This window comes from Anolis sagrei, chromosome 3 (genome assembly GCF_037176765.1).
Source record: "Anolis sagrei isolate rAnoSag1 chromosome 3, rAnoSag1.mat, whole genome shotgun sequence".
NCBI lineage: Eukaryota > Metazoa > Chordata > Lepidosauria > Squamata > Dactyloidae > Anolis > Anolis sagrei.
The window spans coordinates 200,187,159-200,207,181 of NC_090023.1; the positions used below are offsets into that span (position 1 = coordinate 200,187,159).

Below are 20,023 nucleotides of genomic sequence, written 5' to 3' on the forward strand. Positions count from 1 at the left end.
GCAATGGGATGTGTGGAGACTGCTCTTACATTACAACAAATATTACAAGGGATAAAGAATTTGGACAAGATGGGTGTACTTTGTCCAAACCCAATCTAATACTGCAATAGTTCAAAAATTGAAGGTAACAACATGTAATATACATTTTGCATCCTGTAACATGGCTCAGCATGGTATAGTGGTTTTGAGCACTATGACTATGACTCTGGAGACTAGGATTCAAAGCCTTTCTCAGCCATGGAAACCCACTGGCTGACCTTGGCCTTTTAAATAAAATGATGCTATCTCTGTCCATTGTCTAAGGAAAAATCGGTGAGTTCCTTAACAATTGGCTGCCTTTAGAGGCTAATCAGCCACTAGATGGATGATATCTACAATCTGTTGCAAATTAATGGATTGGAGACAAAAGACAAATGGACATACAAACCTCCTCTGAACAAATCTTGCCAAGAAATTCCTGTGACAGGTTCACCTGTGGGTTCCCATAAATTGGAAACAATTGGAAGCACACAAGAACAAACTATCAACCAAACCTTTCCACCATGTTGATGATTTTAGTACATTAATGTAAACATTATTTGTTTTTTTAACTGTTTGTATCACAATTTTCCTGTTCTTCTCTCAATAGGTTCATCGAGAGAAAATGGCTTGCTTCACAGCAGGTACAATAGATTGATACCAGTAAAGCACTATTGTGCAAACCTATAAAAGACAGAATTAAGCTCTCTTCGAAAGCAATCATGGGCACATATCACCTTATTTGTTAGGCTGAGTACCACAATAACAATGACAATTACACAGCATCCAGAAATGTTCTATTATTTTCTGTGAGAAGAAAACATGAATGTATAAATAGGAATGACCTGTGCATGTAGGGAAGCCTAAATTACAAAATTGTATCTCCGCAATCATCAGGAGTGCCAAGCCACTAGATAAATATTGACATTTTTATCTACACCTATTACCATTTCTCCCTTCTCCAAAATTCCCCCACAGCTACTGCTGCAAGCAAGTTGTAGTTGTGTATTCATGTACACAGTGATCCCCACTGACTGCGGTACAAACTTCTGAAAACTTCTCTAACCCAGCACCAATTCATTGAAATGAATCTCAGAAAAGAGAATGTCTTAGATGAGAATGCCCCTCGTTTGTCTACTAAGGAATTTGCATACTGTAGTATCAGTAATACAGTCCTTATTGTGTAAGGTGACCTAATGACAATGCTACAATGTAATGCTAAAGGCCGTAAGGAGGAAAACTCACCTTTGTCTATTTTCCACAACTATTGAAAAGATTGATGTAAAATTGGAAAATCTGTCTCATCCACTTCAATTAAGAACCTTAAGCATGTGTCCTAGAGAACGCTTGGGAAGGTGCATATGCACTTGCTCTACAAAGCAAACATTGATGTGCAGTGGTTCCCAACTTTTGACCTTCCAGGTGTTTTAAACTTCAACTCCCAGCAATCCCAGCCAGCTTAACAGCTGGGAGTTGAAGTACAAAACACTTGTAAGACCAAAAGTTGGAAACCACTGAATAAAAGAAGAAAATTCTTTAATGCATACATTGGATACTGGGGCATATTCCACTGACTTCATGAAAGGCTGTTCTTGTGTTCCTAAGTTATTTGTATCATTAATCTGTATTGATAATTCTACGCAAACCCCACATACATACACACATACCCTGTGAAGGAGCTAATTCCCTTTTTATCCTATTGAAAATGAGCAGAGCAGCTTGACCAAAGCATACGCAATTCTGTATCCTTTAAAAAAACAAAAACATAGGCTTTCTGGAGGGAATGAAATAAGGCAACTAAAGCTCTCCATTCTGGTGGAGAATGAAGTTGTATTCAGAAAGAGAGCATCCCTAAGTGAAATATATATCCCAAAATGGAGGTCAGATGAAACAATTCAATAATCCATGTGCTTTTGTTGAATCAAAATTAATGTTGCTTCCATGGAAAAGCATCTAAAAGAGGTCGCTTTTTTATATAAGAGACCAAACCATCCAAGTTTGGAATAGTCAGCACCAAGCACTTTCTTTCTTTCTTTTGCATTACAAATGATAGTTATGATTAAAAATGGCCTTTTATTATGAAGCTGAAAGAGAGCCATCAACACATGTCTTTGTTTTCAATATATAACAAGCCAGGTGCTTATTGTAATGGGGTAAGGTGTTTTCCTCTGGAACATCTATGCAAATATTAACAGCATGGTTTCTATTCTAAAAGGACATCAAATATTGGGATTGTAATGTGTACAAAGAATTATACAGGAAGGCTCTTTTGATTAATGCAAAACGGCCGAAATTATTAAGAGATTAAAATGACAATAATTTAGTATGTTTAACAAAGACTGGAAACAATGAAAAATATTTTTTAAAGTAATCCGCTATGTTCAAGGTGATGAAATGTCAATTTATTATGAATTAACATCAAGTAATGTTTTGTATAGTGAACTGTGTAAAATAAAGAAACTATATGGATTTTTTTAAAACTATCACAATCCATTTCATTATTGTATTAGCAAGAAAGCCAACTTTTCCAGTGGCACTAAACTTCTTGAAACAGTCAGCTCTTCATATTCTCTGGGGTTAAACATAAGGAACCCCAAGAAATTGAAAAAAAGTGAATGAATTTACCCAAGAAAATACTTTTCTAAAATATTTAGGTTGACCAGCACGACTTTAGGTTGACGAGCATGACTTCTGCTAGAAATCAACCATAGAATCACACTGGAGGACCTACAGATTCCTAGAGTTGTGCTCAACATGACCCTATGGTCACCTTTCACCAGATGTTGATCATAGAGTTGCACTAGAGGACCTAGCGATTCCCAGAGAACACATTATAATCAATCCCATGAATAATATCTGCAAAAATCCATACTATAATCCATTCAAATATGCAAGGATTAACAGTATAGGATCCCCATAAAAATGGGAGGAAAGCAAACAATTTAAAAAACTGAGTGAATACTTTTCGGGGCTTTTCTAGGACTTCTGGCACCATTCTATGGTCCATATCTCCAAAACCATGCTAGAGAACCTAGAAATAGCTACATTTTTGTTGTCTGTGCTGCAGCAGCAGATGAGGCAGCAAATATATTAATCTGCTAATAATCAAATCTTTGACTGCTTTACCTGCAAGTATGGAGGAAAACCTGTATATTGGTTGTGTAGTGACTTTTCCTGTTTAGACTACAGAGTGATAGGCAGTCTTAACAGATTCTCAGCCAATACACAGTGAAAAAGAAATAACTTCTATGAACAGCTTTCAATGTTATGCATAAAGGACTATCAAATAAAAAATAAAATTGAATAGATTATTCATTCAAAATTCATTGGTGGGTAACTTTAAGACATCTATAGACACACACACACACAAGGGTCAAAGAAATCCCAAACCATGCCTCTTGAATATACCCTAATTGCTATATAAGTATGTGCTAAATAACGTCTGCCTACCTGAAACATGAAGAAAAGGACATTCAAAGAAACTTAGATAAAAAAATTAGGGGTATATATGTTAGTATATTTGGTTAGCAGTTTCCAAGTACTCAGAAGAAAGAGACTTGGCCTAATGAATGAACAAATGGACGTAAGCACACTTTGGATGAAGGATGACAAATCATTTATTGAATAATCTAAGAACATCCTGAAGAAAATGTTCCATTTTGTTGATGTTCAACCAGAATAAAGTATCCTCTTGAAAAGATGGTAAAAAGTGTTAGTATTTTTTAAAGCCATCTATATAAGAGCACTTGATGGAGATAAGTGGCTTGTGAACAGGCAGAAAAAGGGAGGAGGGGGAGGCAAAGCAAGCAGCCAGCAGGAGGAAAGGCAGTGAAATCAATTTACATGCTGTGCATTTTAAACAGAATCACAGAAGATGGTAGATGGCCTTGATTGATTATGTCTACAGAACATGTGAAAACACACATACACGATACTAAATGGTTCACACAATTACTGCCTTGAAAGATACAAAGGGATGAAAATGCTTTCTCCAAAGAAAATTCACTCATGTGATGGAAGCATTTACAAAAAAAATATCATTGTGTGTTTGATGAAACGTGAAGTGTGCCTTGAACCAGGCACAGTGAATGGTACACAAAGGCTGTCACATACGTCAGCTTCTCTAAAGGGACCCTCCAGCTTCCTCCTCGCCACTGTTTCCATCCTCTCTCTGTGCACAAGAGGGGGGAAAGGAGTAAAGCAATCCTGTACTTACATGGCCTCGGACGGTTCCCGAATCAGGCCGCTGGTCTGTGCCTGCTGCAGAGACTGCGACCCTCCCATCCTCAGAGAGCCCTGGTGCAGGAACAAGCAGCACTGAGCCGGGCCAGCTTCCCCTTGTTAATTCCAGCAGCCAGAAGCCCAGCGAGATCGGATGGAAAAGCTGCAATACTGCAGTGCAGATGAAAACAGCTGCTCGCATCAGGGGCAGCAACAGCCAGAGACACTTTTGTCGGCAGCCTCTCTCTCTGCTCTGAACTGTTGCCAGGCTCTTTTCCCAACCTCCCGCCCCCAGTCCCCCTCCCCACTTGGTTTCCTTCCCTTTCACTCGAATTAAAATGGATTTAAATCCAATCACCGTGCCGGCTATTGTGTCAGATTCTGTGACAGCCAGCAGCATCGAGTCTAGGTACCAGGCAAGGAAGTGCCTTTGCAAGGTCTGCTGGCTATTCCAAGTGGCTTTGGGATGGGGGGAGGATGGAGGGGGGAAAATTAAGACCCTCCCTTTAAGCACAGCTTCTGTGGATCCCTAAAGACCCCCAGGCAGGACCATTGCATTGTGTTGACTCAGCTGATTTGAAATGCAAATAGATTTGCATATACCATGTCCCCCGCATGTGCTCTTTATTTTGACAGCATGCCCTGCATACATTTCAGAGCAGTAAACAATAGAGGAGATTAATATACAGGGAGGTTTTTAAAGCCCTGCTTCTCTCCGCTCTATCCCATTCCCCCCTCTTCGAACAAAAGAGTCCATCCCTCTTTCAGGAATGGAATCTTCCAAAAGGAAAGTAGGGAGAATGTCATGAAGAGCCAAGGTAAACATGGCAATGTGTGAATAAACAGGGGAGCCACTTGGTACTGAGATATTATTATACATTACCTTGCGTAAAGACAAGGCAGCAGGCTGATTGGGGTGAGCAGAGAAGAAAGGAGGTGCATTTTTCTCCTTATCTACTGCATTAACCAGCTAAAGAATCATAAGTCAGTGACAGCTGGGGATACTAAGAATACAGATTTATTTCACTGAGAACTTGATCTTTAATCATTTCCTTGCTTCTGCAAGGAATTTCAGGTGGGAACTCAGAAGGCAAGGTGCCACACCAGCTTCCATATTGCAATATTTGGTTGATCAGAGGCTTTACGGGTAAAAGTTATTGATATATATAATAGCTAAATATCAGAGCCAACTAAGCAACAAAATGCTATAAAGCACACACATGAAGTGATTCTTATTTAATTCTATAGTTCAAGGTATTGTTTGGTCTCCAGAGCATGCTGCACTACTGAGGCAGGACTGACTATAGGGAAACTTGGTGTGGAGAGAACAGAAAGTGAAAGAATACCGTAGTGATTTAACAAAAGGTCGAGCTCAGTGTTTCTCAACTTGGGAGTCGGGATCCCTGGGAGGGTTGTGAAGTGTCAGGGGGGGTCACCAAAGACCATCAAAAACAGTATTTTCTGTTGGTCATGGGGGTTCTGTGTAGGAAGTTTGGCCCAATGATATCATTGGTGGGGTTCAGAATACTCTTTGATTGTAGGTAAACTATAAATCTCGGCAGCTACAACTTCCAAATGTCAATGTCTATTTACCCTAAACCCCACCAATGTTCAAATTTGGGCATATTGAGTATCCATGCCAAGTTTGATCCACATCCATCACTGTTTGAGTCCACAGTTCTCTCTGAATATAGGTGAACTACAACTCCAAAACACAAGGTCAATTCCCACCAAACCCTTCCAGTGTTTTCTGTTGGTTATGGGAGTTCTGTGTGCCAAGTTTGGTTCAATTTTATCATTGGGGGAGTTCAGCTATGTTCTTTGATTGTAGGTTAACTATAAATTCAAGCAACTACAACTCTCAAATCACAAAATCAATCCCTGCCCATCCCACCAGTATTAAAATTTGGGCATATTGGATATTTGTGCCAAATTTGGTCCAGTGAATGAAAATACATCCTGCATATCAGATAATTACATTACTATTCATAACAGTAGCAAAATTACAGTTATGATGCAGCAACAGAAATAATGTTATGGTTGGGGGTCACCACAACATGAGGTACTGTATTAAGGGGTCGCAGCATTAGGAAAGTTGAGAAACACTCATCTAGGTGAAGTGCACCTTTTATTTTATTTTTTAAATTAAAATGCATTCAACCTTGCAAAGGATTATTACCTTTGCCATTGCATGGAGTAGAAATTCTACCAGAGAGATGGGCAGGGGTCTCCAGTATCTACTGCAATTATTCCCAAACTTTGTTCCTCCGGGGCTTTGGACTTCAACTCTCAGAACGTGTAGCTGACTTGGTCAACATTCAGAAATTCTTAATTCTGGGACCTAGAGTTAAAATATGTGGGAGACCAAATTCACTGTGATAGAGGTGCAGGACATATTGAAAGACTAAAATCTGGGAATTAAATGTTCTTTTTTAAACCTGAAAGAAATCTCTAGATCCTCCAGCATGGACTCTAGGTACTCCAGCATTTCCAATAACTCGGAGTGAAATTGGAGTATCTAAAGATTCCTACAAATAATATTTTAATCAAATTCTTGAATAATCAAATCTGCAAAAGCTAAACCCATAAATGTGGATGACTGACTGTATTTTAAAATATGGGGTTTTTTTTCATTGATGAGAACTTGGGCATTCTTGAAATGTATGGCTTATTTTATTAGTGTCTCTAGGTAAGGTTTTTAGATGAGGCTTTATTTGAGCTGTGGAGGCAAAATTCATGTTTAGTTTTATTCTATAAGGAATTTTACACTGATATGTTTGGCTTACTTAGCCTGGTGGAAAGAACTGGAAAACTGTAAGCACTTTCATTTTGATCAATGAAGAAGAAAAGTCAAGACACTTGTGGCCCTTCCTGAAGGGTCATTAAGATATATGATCATCAGTCTTTCTCTGCTTATGGATTCAAGCTCAACAGGCCTTCACACACTTATTGCTACTAAATTGTGGGGTTTTTTTTTATGTAGACGACTGATGGTTTGAAATATTTATTATTATACCCTTAAAATATTTATTACATACATATTTATTCATTTCCTGACTATCTGCCTTCTAAGTTGAGCACATTTACAAAATGTGCATATTCGGTGTGTGAACTCTAACACTTGGCCCAGCCCATGGGTGAGCCAAGACACCGAAAATAAGATCCGTGAGAGAGGGAAGGAAGGTCATTGAGCTCGCCTGTGCTTTCTTGATCTTGGGAGGCTTCCCAGGCCAGGGTGGAGAAGACTCACCCTGGCGGTATGAGTGAGGTAGCGGGAGAGAGAAGGAGAGATTCCCAAAGTAACAATCATCATCATCATCATCATCATCATCATCATCACCACCACCACCATACATCAGTTGTAATGGGAAAGCAGCCCTTTGTAAGACCCTGTTTAGTCACCCAAAGTTGTTGTTGTTGTTGTTGTTGTTGTTGCTGCTGCTGCTGCTGCTGCTAATAAGGACAATTTCTTGGGTCTTGAGCTCTGCTTTTTGTATGTATTTCAACCTTAGTCCCCTCCCCTTCTTTTTTTTACATGAGCATTAACAAAATCCATGGATAATAGCACAACCCAACCAGTCTTCATTTTTAGGTCTGCTCTTGGGGTTACTTGGGTGTTGATTCAGAAAACTGCACTGGATAGACCACATCAGCTCTAGATTATTAAATATGGTTTTCTGTGGGTGAGCAGATGGCGACTACTGGATGGCATACATTTTGTATCAGAAACTAGAGCTAATGTGGTCTATCCAATGCAATTTTCTGAATCAGCACCCCAATCTACAGTTGACCAAAAACTGATTTGTAACTCTTTTGGTACTAATGTTGGAGAGTGGTCCCTGATCAAAAAAAGGTTGGGAACCACTGGTCTAGCTGAAAGGTTTTTGATTTTCCTTTGGGAATCACTGGCACTGGGAGGATGGTGAAGGGGGGCTGGAGGAAGGCACCCTTTCAATGTTAGATCGCTGAAAAATTTCTATAATAAACAATGAAAGAAAGTTGACCTGGGAAAGAAAAGCTTTAAATGATCACACTGTTGCTATATGTGCTTCCTTACAACAGGCAAGGTAAACAGCTGCCTCCAGAATAACTTACTGATCATGTGTAGAGAATAAAATGAAATAAAAGAAGAAAGCAGATTTATGAGCTTCACCAGCTGCCTGGTTCACTGAAAACATTTCATTCCAAAATGGAAATATTAAGAAAGGTGGAGACAATTGAAAGTAAACAATCATCCCAGGATGCCTTTTAGATGAAGCTTTCAAATGGATTCTGTAAGATTCAAAATGATTTGTTTACTTATGCAAAGCTTACCTTGGTTATTTCATTTCACATATTCATGTTTCTTTTTGTTAAAGTTTGCTGAAACACGTCCCATAATATATAAACTAATTTCTCTCTTCCATTTGCTATCTCAGATCAAACTGAGTTCACAGCAAAACAACCCTCTAAAAAGCCTGTTAACTCCTGACGATTGTGAACAGAAGGAGCAGTAATTCCTTTACATTATATTCTTCAAATCTCTGGAGAGAAATCCTTATTGTCTGTCTCCAGAGACCACAAACTGAAACCAATTCAAGTGAAAGATCCATTAATTTTTAAAACTGTGTAAGAAATTTAGGTGTTGCAATTCCCTATGCTCCAACTTCACTGCAAAGTAAACAAATGTGCCACATGAAAACATTGTGTTGTAGATTACACATATGAATTCAGTCGTCCAAAGGCTTTTCCCCACCCTATTAGCAAAAACTGAGAAAGGAAAATGATGGAATAGAAAGCAATACCTGCAAGGCCCTCACATTGAATTCTATGTAGTTTGAAGTGGAAAAGGGGGTAGTTCCATACTATACAATTATAGAGTTATAATTCCACATTAACTGACATGGTGCCATCCTATAAAATCCTGAGATTTGTAATTTATGGAGGTATGTTTATAATTCCCAGCAGAGACCTCTAACGTCTCACAAACAACAAGTTCCATGTAGCTATGTGGTTACAGTGGAATCACAGTGCTATAATTGTGAAGTGTAAAAGGGCTGCTGTTGTATACAAAAAATACTTGATACATACAAAAGAGTTACAAATTGGTGCATACTTTCTGGGTCTCCCCAGTCACTGATAGTTCCATCCATACTTTAGCTTACGGAAAACCATACTCTGAAGTAGCTTCAGGATTTAAGTCTCAAGATAAAAACCAAACAGGAAATGGTTAAAACTATGAGTCTAACAGTACAAATTATCCATGTTTACTATAAATTAAGGCCAACAGATTTACTCCCAGATTATAAATACCAGGTTGCAATCTGAGTAACAACAACCGGACAAAACACGAATACTATGCCGTTAATACTAAGCAAACTAATTTATTTTTGATTGCTAACAGGATTGCCCAGCTGCATTTTGAGATGTGCCATGTAGAACAAGATGGGGTTTTTCCTTTATTGTTTCATGAAATTAGAACAGAGAAGATTGGGGATTAGGCGAATTGCTCCTGAGCTGTCTGAGACTATTTTTATGGGTATCAGAGGCTCTGTATTTCAAAAGGAAATATGATCGTTCCAATAGCTTCCCCGCTTACGCTATATTTCTATGCAAAAATAAATGACTGGACTTTACAACACCAATTTCCCAGAAGAGTGGGTAATTTCCCTGACACCAGATCTTCTGTTATGGTTATTAGCACAACATGCCCATTTCTCATGGAGTTCTTTTTCTTAAAGTCAACCATCCTGGGCTTGTACACAAAGGAGGTGGAGATTGGATGTGATAATGTTGAGCACTATGCTTCCTAAAATGTACCATCTGTTAATAGATGCTTAAAAGGCATTTTCCAAATAACTTTCTACTAAAAGGTAAATGTTTCCCCTTGACATTAAGTCTAGTCATGTCTGACTCGGGGGGGGGGGGGGGTGCTCATCTCTATTTCGAAGTCAAACAGCTGCCGTTGTCTGTAGATGCCTCTAAGGTCACGTAGCCGGCATGACTGCATGGAGTGCCTTTACCTTCCCACCGAAGTGGTGCCTATTGATCTACTCACATTTGCATGTTTTCGAAATGCTAGATTGGCATAAACTGGGGCTAACAGTGGGAGCTCACCCCACTCCCTGGATTCAAACTGCTGTTCTTTCAGTCAGCAAGTTTAGCAGCACAGTGATTTAACCCACTGCGCCAAAAAACTTTCTACTATTGCCCCATAAAAGCATCAATGCTATCATTTATCTTAGCATGTAATTGTAAGGAAACCAACCATATACCTTAACACACAAACCCAGGAGAACAGCTATGTAAAACTTGCTAGATCAAGTCTAAGTCTCAGCCTAATAAACGTAAAGCCAAATTGCTGGGAAAATATAGTGAGAGAAGATGGACTACTAATATCAATGTAAGGTCCTTGGAGGAACAATGCGATCTGAATGTAGCAAGTAAACAAAGAGAATAAAAGGGTGACATGATTATCATAGCCTACTCCTAACTCAGAATTACCACCCATTAGAGCAAAATATTACTGTTTCAAGAGACACTAATGAACAGTGGGTGTAAATCAAATTCATAACACATCCAAAGCACTTTAAGCATACAGATGCTGTTCTAAACCTGCCTGCAAAACCACTACCCCTATAGATAAAGAATGGAAATGAAATCCCATAGCGATTTTCTCTGTAGAATTCAAAACACTTTATAAAAGGTTAGCCTTCTGATATGGATGAATGCGAACCATCTACTTTGTATGCAATTACTTTGTACTGCTTATTTGACAGCAGATGATATATTTTCACATTTTTCTTACAGTTCTTTACACAGCAACTTTGATTGCAATGGCAAACAATCATTAGTCTGCAATATGTTTGCTTTTCATGATACATTACTTGTTATTTTTGCTCTGTTCTCAAACCTAATGGGAAACATTGTACATCTTATGGTTTTTCTCTCTCTTTCTCTACCTGCACTGCATTTCGTTCTCACTAGTAATTATTTGGTTCGAGGAAGAATGTGGGACCATAGTTTTGTTTATTCAAGGCTGATTATTTCTGGTTTTCTAAGATCTACAGAGACACTCGCTAGAACACCTCAGCAAGCAAGAGTCCAAAAGTGGCAGGCTAAAACCCAGAACCTCAATCCATGGCTGATACCAAATGAGACACTCCCTCCTGGGCACACAGAAGACTGGGTGACTTGGAAGGCACTGAACAGACTGCGCTCTGGCACCATGGGATGCAGAGCCAACCTTACGAAATGGGGCCACAAAGTGGAGTCCACGACATGCGGGTGTGGAGAGAAGCAAACCACAGACCACCTATTACAATACAGTCTGAGCCCTGCCACATGCACAATGGAGGACCTTCTTAGAGCAACATCAGAGGCACTCGAAGTGGCCAGCTACTTGTCAAAAGACATTTAATAGAATGCCAAGTTTGCAAATTTCATGTGTGTGTGTTTTTTTAAATACAATACAACTGTTTGGTTCACTCCTGACACGATAAATAAATAAATTCCTGGTTTGGCCCTTATTGCACTGAAATTGAGATGTGTCTCTTTATAATATGTACACAGAGAGACAATACAGTGACAGGTGAGGTTTCTACAAGAACTCCAGCTGGTCTGTAGCAAACAATATGATCATACTCGTATTTCAATTGTACTTAGTCAACAATCTATGGAGATCTGTTGCTCGTTTATTGTGTTAACCTAGCAGCAGGCAACTTCCATTCAATTTTCCCATTGAACAAATCAAGAAAGAAAGCACAGTCCTTGGATTATTTCTCTGGTGCATGTGATTTTCTCTGAGACACATGCCTTAGCAATTACACTTATTTTTGTTTTCCAAGAAACAATTATAAACAAAACATGCTAAATGCAAGAAATACGGGTGATAATCTTGCATTTGTCATACCAAGTATGCTAAATGTATTGTGCAGTTCGCCATTGGTTGGGAGGAGACAAATCAAACAAAGAAAACTACCCACTGCCAAATGAAACCAAGGTTCCTGCCAATCCCTTTATTGTCAAGTCATGAGATACCGTACATCTAGAAAGAGAAACAAATTGAGTAACTGAAAAACTGGAGATCTTTATAGTTCCCCAAATAATCCTGGCCTCCAATTTGATCCATAATCAGATCTTACACATTACTATTGACCCCTTTAGAGCTATAGTGCTCTCTTTATACTACCCCCTAGGTCTTAATCCTGTTGCTTTCTTCTAGCACTTTATCCATCAACCCTGTTCTTTGGCAAGTGATTTGCCCACCCAAACTCAGTACTGTGCATTATTCAGACCATTAAAGGTCGCTAGATGTTGCTGCGTATTATACTCTGTGGTTGTTTTTATATGGTTTGGAATGTTTTTTATGAATTTTGTTGTTATATTTTAACCTTGTTGAATCTCGGGCTTGTCCCCATGTAAGCCTTCAGGGAGATGGAGGCGGGATACAAAATTAAAGGTGTTATTAGTAGTATTATATTTATTTGGCCAATACAATATAGCAATATGTTTTGCACAGGTTAAGATGGATCTAACGTGTGTCCTTCTAATGCGCTATCAATTCTGGCAGATACATTTGTACAGCTAGTTAAATAGGCTGAAAAACTCTGCTTTACTTGCTTAGAAAGTTGTTTTATTAAACCCTTATAGCTCAAGCTTTTTGCTGCTCAGCAGGTAAATTGTCAAACAGTGCCAGAGGGGATTCGTGTTAGAGATCACAGAAATTTTCAATGAGATTGCTATTTTACTGGTATTGATTAGTGCAACGTTTCACTGGTTCATTTTCCAGTTTTCCATTTCACACTACGTATAAAACACACGGCGCTCCATGCAGTCATGCCGGCCACATGACCTTGGAGGTGTCTACGGACAACGCTGGCTCTTCGGCTTAGAAATGGAGATGAGCACCACACCCCAGAGTCAGACATGACTGGACTTAACGTCAGGGGACTACCTTTACCTTTACCTATAAAACACAAAGTTTGATATGTATAAAGGAAAAAAATCCTTTATGTTCAACAGTTCATTATTTCCTAATGCTATTCAAACCTTATGAGTGCTTTGGGGAAAGACACACATGTTGATAAGATTGCCAAATGCCACCCCAAGTCTGCAAGATAACCCAGGAAGTAAATGTAATAAACAGATGACATTTATTTCTGATTTTGACTTATCTACCAATTTGAGCAATCTTGTTCAGAATTCCTCCTGCCTTTCTTTTGGTTTTCTAAAGGTTTTCTATACATGACACGCCATATTATGTTTAAGCAGATACTTACTTATCTCTCCATGATCTCACTCAGCCTAATCTCTTTTCACAGTTGCAGACTCGACTCTTCATTCTGCGAATATTACTCTGCCCTTTCAACAGCCTATTTCATATTATCTCTTTGCTGTTCCTTATGCCCGAAGACTCCTTCAGCTAATGTTTCTGCCTCTGTTTCTCTCCCTTCTCATATTTTCATTCCAACTATCTGTGCAGTGCAATGCCATACATGCTGACCCAGAAGCCAACTTAATCGAGTGGAATGGATAAGACTGCATAGTAAGCATAGGACTGTAGTCTTATACAGGCAACCCCCAAGTTATGGCAAGATAGGTTCTGCAGGTTTGTTCTTAGGCTGAATTTGTATGTAAGTCAGAACAGGTATATTTCTATAGTGTAACACCAGCCCCTATCTATCTATCTATCTATCTATCTATCTATCTATCTTTTTTCTAGCTTTGGATAGCATAGGGAAGGGTTAAACAAACCCCTGTGGTGTTTTTTGTTTGTTGTTTGTTTGTTTGTTTGTTTGTTTGTTTTGCAGTCCGTGCCCCTGTTCAGAAGATTTCACTTCACTTCCTGTTCTTGTGACAATTGGATTTTGGCTTGTCATGAAAACAAGGATTGGTGAGAAAGTTTCAGTGGAGACATCTTCCCCCATAATAACTCTTTCAAGACTGAAAATTTTCTCACTTCCTGTTGTCTCATCTCCGTTCTTCATGAGTTATTTATAAGTCAGATGTTTGTAACTCAGAGACTGCCTGTACTTCTTTGTTTAAATAGCTGTGAGTCTTTAACTGTTCAAACAGTTTTCTGTTTTAATCTTCTTTAGAATGCATACTTGCATGCAGAAATTGAGTTTTGGACTTCAGTGTCATATTAATGCAGACAACACCCACCTCTATTACGCCTTTCCATCAAGAGCCAAGGATGCTGTCCTGATCCTACACTGGTGCTTGTCATCAGTAATGGACCGGGTGAGGACTAATAAATTTAAATTGAATCCTGACAAAACAAAGGTGTTCCTGGTTGGCCGGAAGGCAGATCAAGATATAGAGTTACAGCCAATACTGGATGAGGTTACACTTCCCCTGAAGAAACAGGTTCACAGTTTGGGGGTAATCCTGGAATCAAAATTGACCCTAGAGTGTCAGGTGTCGGCGTTGGCCAGGATCGCCTTTGCACAATTAAAACTTGTGCGCCAGCTGCACCCATACGTTGAGATGCCAGATCTGGCTATGGTAGTCCACACCTTAGTCACATCCTGTTTAGATTACTTCAACACACTCTGTGTGGGGCTGCATTTGAAGATAGTTCGATAGCTTCAACTGGTACAGAGATCTGCAGCCAGATTACTAACTGGGGCTCTGAACAGGGAGAGAATTGCTTCCCTGCAGTGGCAGCGACGCTGGTTGCCAGCTTGTTTCCAGGCTAAATACAAAGTACTGGTTATTACTTTTAAAGCCCTAAACACTTCAGGTAGAGAGTATCTAGCAAACCTTATTCAAGCCGGCCCTGGCTCTTGGATCGGCGGAGGAGACCCTGTGCTCAGTCCCACTCCCATCTCAAACATGGCTGGTGGGAACGAGAGAGGGGCCTTCTCTGTGGTGACCCCTTACCATTGGAATGCCATCCCCATTGGAATGCCATCCCCAAGGAGATCAAAATGGCCCTCACCTTCTTTTTAAAAATTGCTTAAAATCTTTTATGCTCACAAGCATATAATGAGGAAGAGGTATAAAATCCATAGTATGGACTAAGCGGAATGGAACTGGTATGACACTGGCTAGGCTGGTTTTTCAAATTGTTATTATCTGATGTAAATTGCTTACTTTAACTTTCTAATGTACAATGTTTAGTGTTGTTTTTTCTGTCCAAATTTTATGGCCATTATTTTTGACATTGGCATTGAATCTTTGTCTGATGTGTTGGAAACCGTCCTGAGTCCCCATGGGAAGATAGGGCAGGATACAAATAAAGTTATTATTATTATTATTAGTTACAGAACAGCAGTTGAATACACACACACATACAACACAATATATCTTAATGGAGGCAATCTCTGCAAAAGCGTGATCAAATGTTTCATTCTGCCACCTCTTGAATTAATCAAAAACATCTTTTTTTGCTTCCTGTTTATATACTTGGGAACTCAAAGAAAAAGAAAGCACAACTGATGCTAAGTTCTCAGAAATGCACTTCTATGAGAGATACATTCCAAGGCACAATGTGGATACCTTAAACTTGAAATAATAGCAAATCTTATATTTGGACTACAATGGAACAAAAGCATACCGCAGAATCACACTGAAACACTTAAGAGAAGCTGAGAAACACTTCTGGGGAAAATATTTGTTTCAACATTGACATTACATCCATGGATAAGGGGGTCATGCTGTATTACTATTAAATGTTTAGGAAGCAGTCATCGCTTTCCCTTTAGAAAAACGACAATTTGTAAGAGAACCCATGCTGCATTCTTTCTGCTAATTTAGAACAGCATTCAGTCGTAACACCCAAAACAAGTTGCTGATGTCTTAGGTCTCCTGTAAAACATTTCAGAGAACAGCTCAATGCACGCTTCACACATTCTATATCATTCCTGCAACCCTAGACATCTGACCTCCTACTGTTATCCGCTGAAGTGGAAGGAATAGCAACATATGTATCACATTTTTTGCCATTTCCATTTGTGTTAATTGATGCATGATGGATGCCTGCATTTCTTGTGAATTCTGGTAACGCACAGAGCAATTGTCACAAGCTGCCAGATCGAATTGGTGGGGTGGAGGAAAACAAGTCCCCCAGGGAATGCATGGTTCAATATTCTCAGTTCCACAGTATGACCTTTCCATTAACGGGGGTGCAAAATCATAAGTCATATGAGCCATTAATCAGAATCAAAACAGAGCCCTCTCCCTTTTTTGCACCCGGCATAAGACATGAGCATGCATCTCATTTCAGCAGAATTACAGACTGGGCAGGGAGGGAAAGACTACAACCGATGCAAATCCCTTTGGTGCTGAATTAAAAAATCTTTTGACATGTCATGATTTATAGCTGGCTTTTGTGATCACAAAAACATCCACTATGGTTTCATGGCAACAAAATGAATGGCCACATCTGCAGTTAGCATGATGTGTAACATTCAAGTTGTGTGTGGGTTGGGCCTTATTTGTACTAGAACTCTGTTGATGAAGGTGATTTAGGGGAAGAGAAGCATTTCAATGATACTGGCTTCAAATGAAGTAATATAAACCACCTCACATATAATCTTTATGATGTACAGAGCTTAGAAAAGAGTTTCTCTACAGTTCCCAGAATCTACCAGATAGTATGCCAATATCTGGATGACAGCAAAAAGAAAAAGGTGGGGGCTGTTTTTGCCAATGTGCAATGATATATTATGAATAGCAGCATTTCTTGAGACCTCTGGGGGTCATGAGGGGGTGTCAGAGAGGTCATCAAAGACCAACAGAAAACACAGTATTTTCTGTTGATCATGGGGGTTCTGTGTGGGAAGTTTGACCCAATTATATCGTTGGTGGGGTTCGGAATGCTCTTTGATTGTAGGTAAACTATAAATCCAAGCAACTACAACTCCCAAATGTCAAGGTCTATTTTCCCAAAACTCCACCAGTGTTCACATTTGGGCATATTGAGTATTCTTGCCAAGTTTGGTCCAGATCCATCATTGTTTGAGTCCACAGTGCTCTCTGGATGTAGGCAAACTACAACTTCAAAACTCAATATCAATGCCCACTAAACCCTTCCAGTATTTTCTGTTGGTCATGGGAATTCTGTGTGCCAAGTTTAGTTCAATTCCATTGCTGGTGGAGTTCAGGATGCTCTTTGATTGTAGGAGAACTATAAATCCCAGCAACTAAAACTCTGAAATGACAAAATCACACACACACACACACACACACACACACCCCAACCCCACCAATATTCAAGTTTGGGCATAGCTGGTATTTATGTCAAATTTGTTCCAGTGAATGAAAATACACCCTGCATATCAGATAGATATATAGATATGATTCACACACACACAGATATAGTATCATAGATTTGAAAGGAACTCCTAAAGAAGGACAATTATATGTTGCATGTTCCAGAGTGGGCAAACCAGACAATTCCCACATCAACACTGACAAAGAAACAGCAAGAAATACTGTTTATCCACAAGCATAAAGACATTACATATATTAGAAACCAACACTTTCTCATTACTCTATTTTCCAGATCTCCAGACTGGGCCACAGCAACGCGTGAATCATATAATGTTAATGAGATACTGATTTCACTTCACTGGAACAGAAAAGTATCTTCATGACCCAAAATGAGCTCACCTTTATTTTTTCATCAAATCAGATGGGAGGAAAAAGGAGCCAGTGCATTTTTGAAACCAGTTCAATGTTTGCTTCATTTGGAGTCCTATTGGTTAAAAATTGTCTCAAAGCTGTATCAGCTGCAATTTACCTTTCTGTGTGTAAACCTCTACCTTGAGAGAAGAGTAATCTATTCCTTCACATGCAACTGACTTAAATAATTCACTATCTCAAATAACACTATGTAACAAACAAAAAAACCCAATCTGCTCCTGGTTTGAAAGTGTTATTTCCTGTTAATTGTGTAGTACTTACTTTGGAAGTAGTTGTTATAGTCCAGAAACTTCGTTTTTCTCACTACCACAAACTATTTTGAATTGGTTGTAATTCTATGAGATGTTCATTGAAAAACTAAAGCAAAATGTGCTGCAAGGTGTCCAGCAAAAACAAAGTTTTTGCAATTTAATAATCCTTTCCATGTTTTTTATGATAGAACCAATTAGGAAATGACATTTATAACCCAGGAACAAAAATCATTTTACATAATGTAATAGCAAACAAATGTTTGTAACACAGGGGAAACAAAATAATTCTATTGGAACCAAGATAACATGAAAAGCCAAGGTTTCTTTTGACAACTGGTATGAACAGTACCTCTTTATTTCAAGTGTCAATCTCTTTTTCTCCTGGCCAGGTTGCTCTTCCTCTGTAGATGGTTGAGGTGTCAGAGATCTCACGTCAGGAACGGTTGGGACACTATTGTCGGCATGTTGGCAACCATCAGACTCAGAAACACTGCAAAAGAATTTGTCACTGTTGTAAAAAAATTACACTGTAAAACAAAGTAAGTACACATGTTTTACATGTTGCCTATTACTGTACAGATTCTAGACCAGCCTTCTACTTCCTGGTGCACTCTAAATATTTGGGTTTCAGTCCCCATCACCTTCATCCAGAATGGACAGTGGCAAGGGATCCTGGCACATGTAGTCCAAAACACAATAAAGGCATTAGGTTGGGGAAGGCTGGGGTATATAATTGTTGACCACACAAATTGTACCAACTAAAACATCTACACCTCGTGCTACACTATTGCTGAAGATAAACAGGTGCAGAATTGACCAAACAGATCATGGTAGAACTTTTACACCACTGCTGAAATACTTGGCACCCAATGACAAAATATCCATTAGGGACAAATCAGGGAGCAATGCCTCCAAAATCGATCTTAGTGCCTTAGGTTCATGTGGATAAAAGAAGGCCTTTAGACATCAGGTTCCCAGATCATTAACAGCCATAAAGATTAGCAGCGATACTTAAACTCAACCCAATCGGAAATGTATACTGGCAGAGATGTACAACCTGGAACATTTATCTGTTAAAATGATATCTGTTCCCGAACATTGCTTCTTTAATAGATAATTTGGTTTATTTATTTACTTATCGTGTCAGAAGCGAATGGAGAATATAGTTATAATGTATAGATAAACCACAAACAAAGTTAAAAATTTGGCGTTATATTAAATTTCCCTTGCCTAGAAGCTGGTTCCAGCATCAAAAATAATATTGAAGGAATAAGGGTACATGACAAAAAAGAAGAGCAATTTAACATATTCAAGCTTAACAATATCCACATGTGAAATAAATCAGTCACATTAAGTGAACCTTTTATAAGTAAACAAAAACATTTTGAGCCTTCTACAGATGACTTGAAGGCTTCTTCCAAAATTCATAGAAGATAATAATAATAATAATAATAATAATAATAATAATAATTTATTTTTATACCCTGACTCCATCTCCCTGGATTGGGCCAAGCCCAATCAACAGAGTTAAAGTGTAATACATAAAATGCATAACATCAATATAAAACAACATAAAAACAATATTATAACAATATATAAAACAAGACAAGCATCAAAACCAACAATAATAGTATAATTTAAGTCTTGCTATGGGTTTGCTTTGTTCTTTCTTTACTTTCATCATCCATAATCCACACAACAATTTACTTTCTTGACACCACTGTACAACTTCACACTATGGATTTCTGAGCACATGGCTGTATTGAAAACCCACTGATCACTACACTTATTTACATGCTTCCAGCTTCCACCCAGAACACACTATCAAATATTTTGTTTACATTAAAGCCCAATTTCATCTGCTCAGACCCACGGGATGGTCGCTCAAAAATTCTTGGATT

The 20,023-nt window shown here is 38.8% G+C and overlaps 1 protein-coding gene across 10 annotated transcripts in view; it reads right to left on the reverse strand.

The window, feature by feature from the left end:
• Positions 1-20,023, reverse strand: part of TACC2 (transforming acidic coiled-coil containing protein 2) — a 212,729-nt gene that overhangs the window by 92,737 nt on the left and 99,969 nt on the right. For all 10 annotated transcript variants that reach the window (XM_060768557.2, XM_060768563.2, XM_060768556.2 and 7 more), the window contains one exon: positions 18,472-18,612. In XM_060768557.2, coding sequence (XP_060624540.2) covers positions 18,472-18,612 — 141 coding nt within the window. The remainder of the gene's footprint in view (positions 1-18,471; positions 18,613-20,023) is intronic.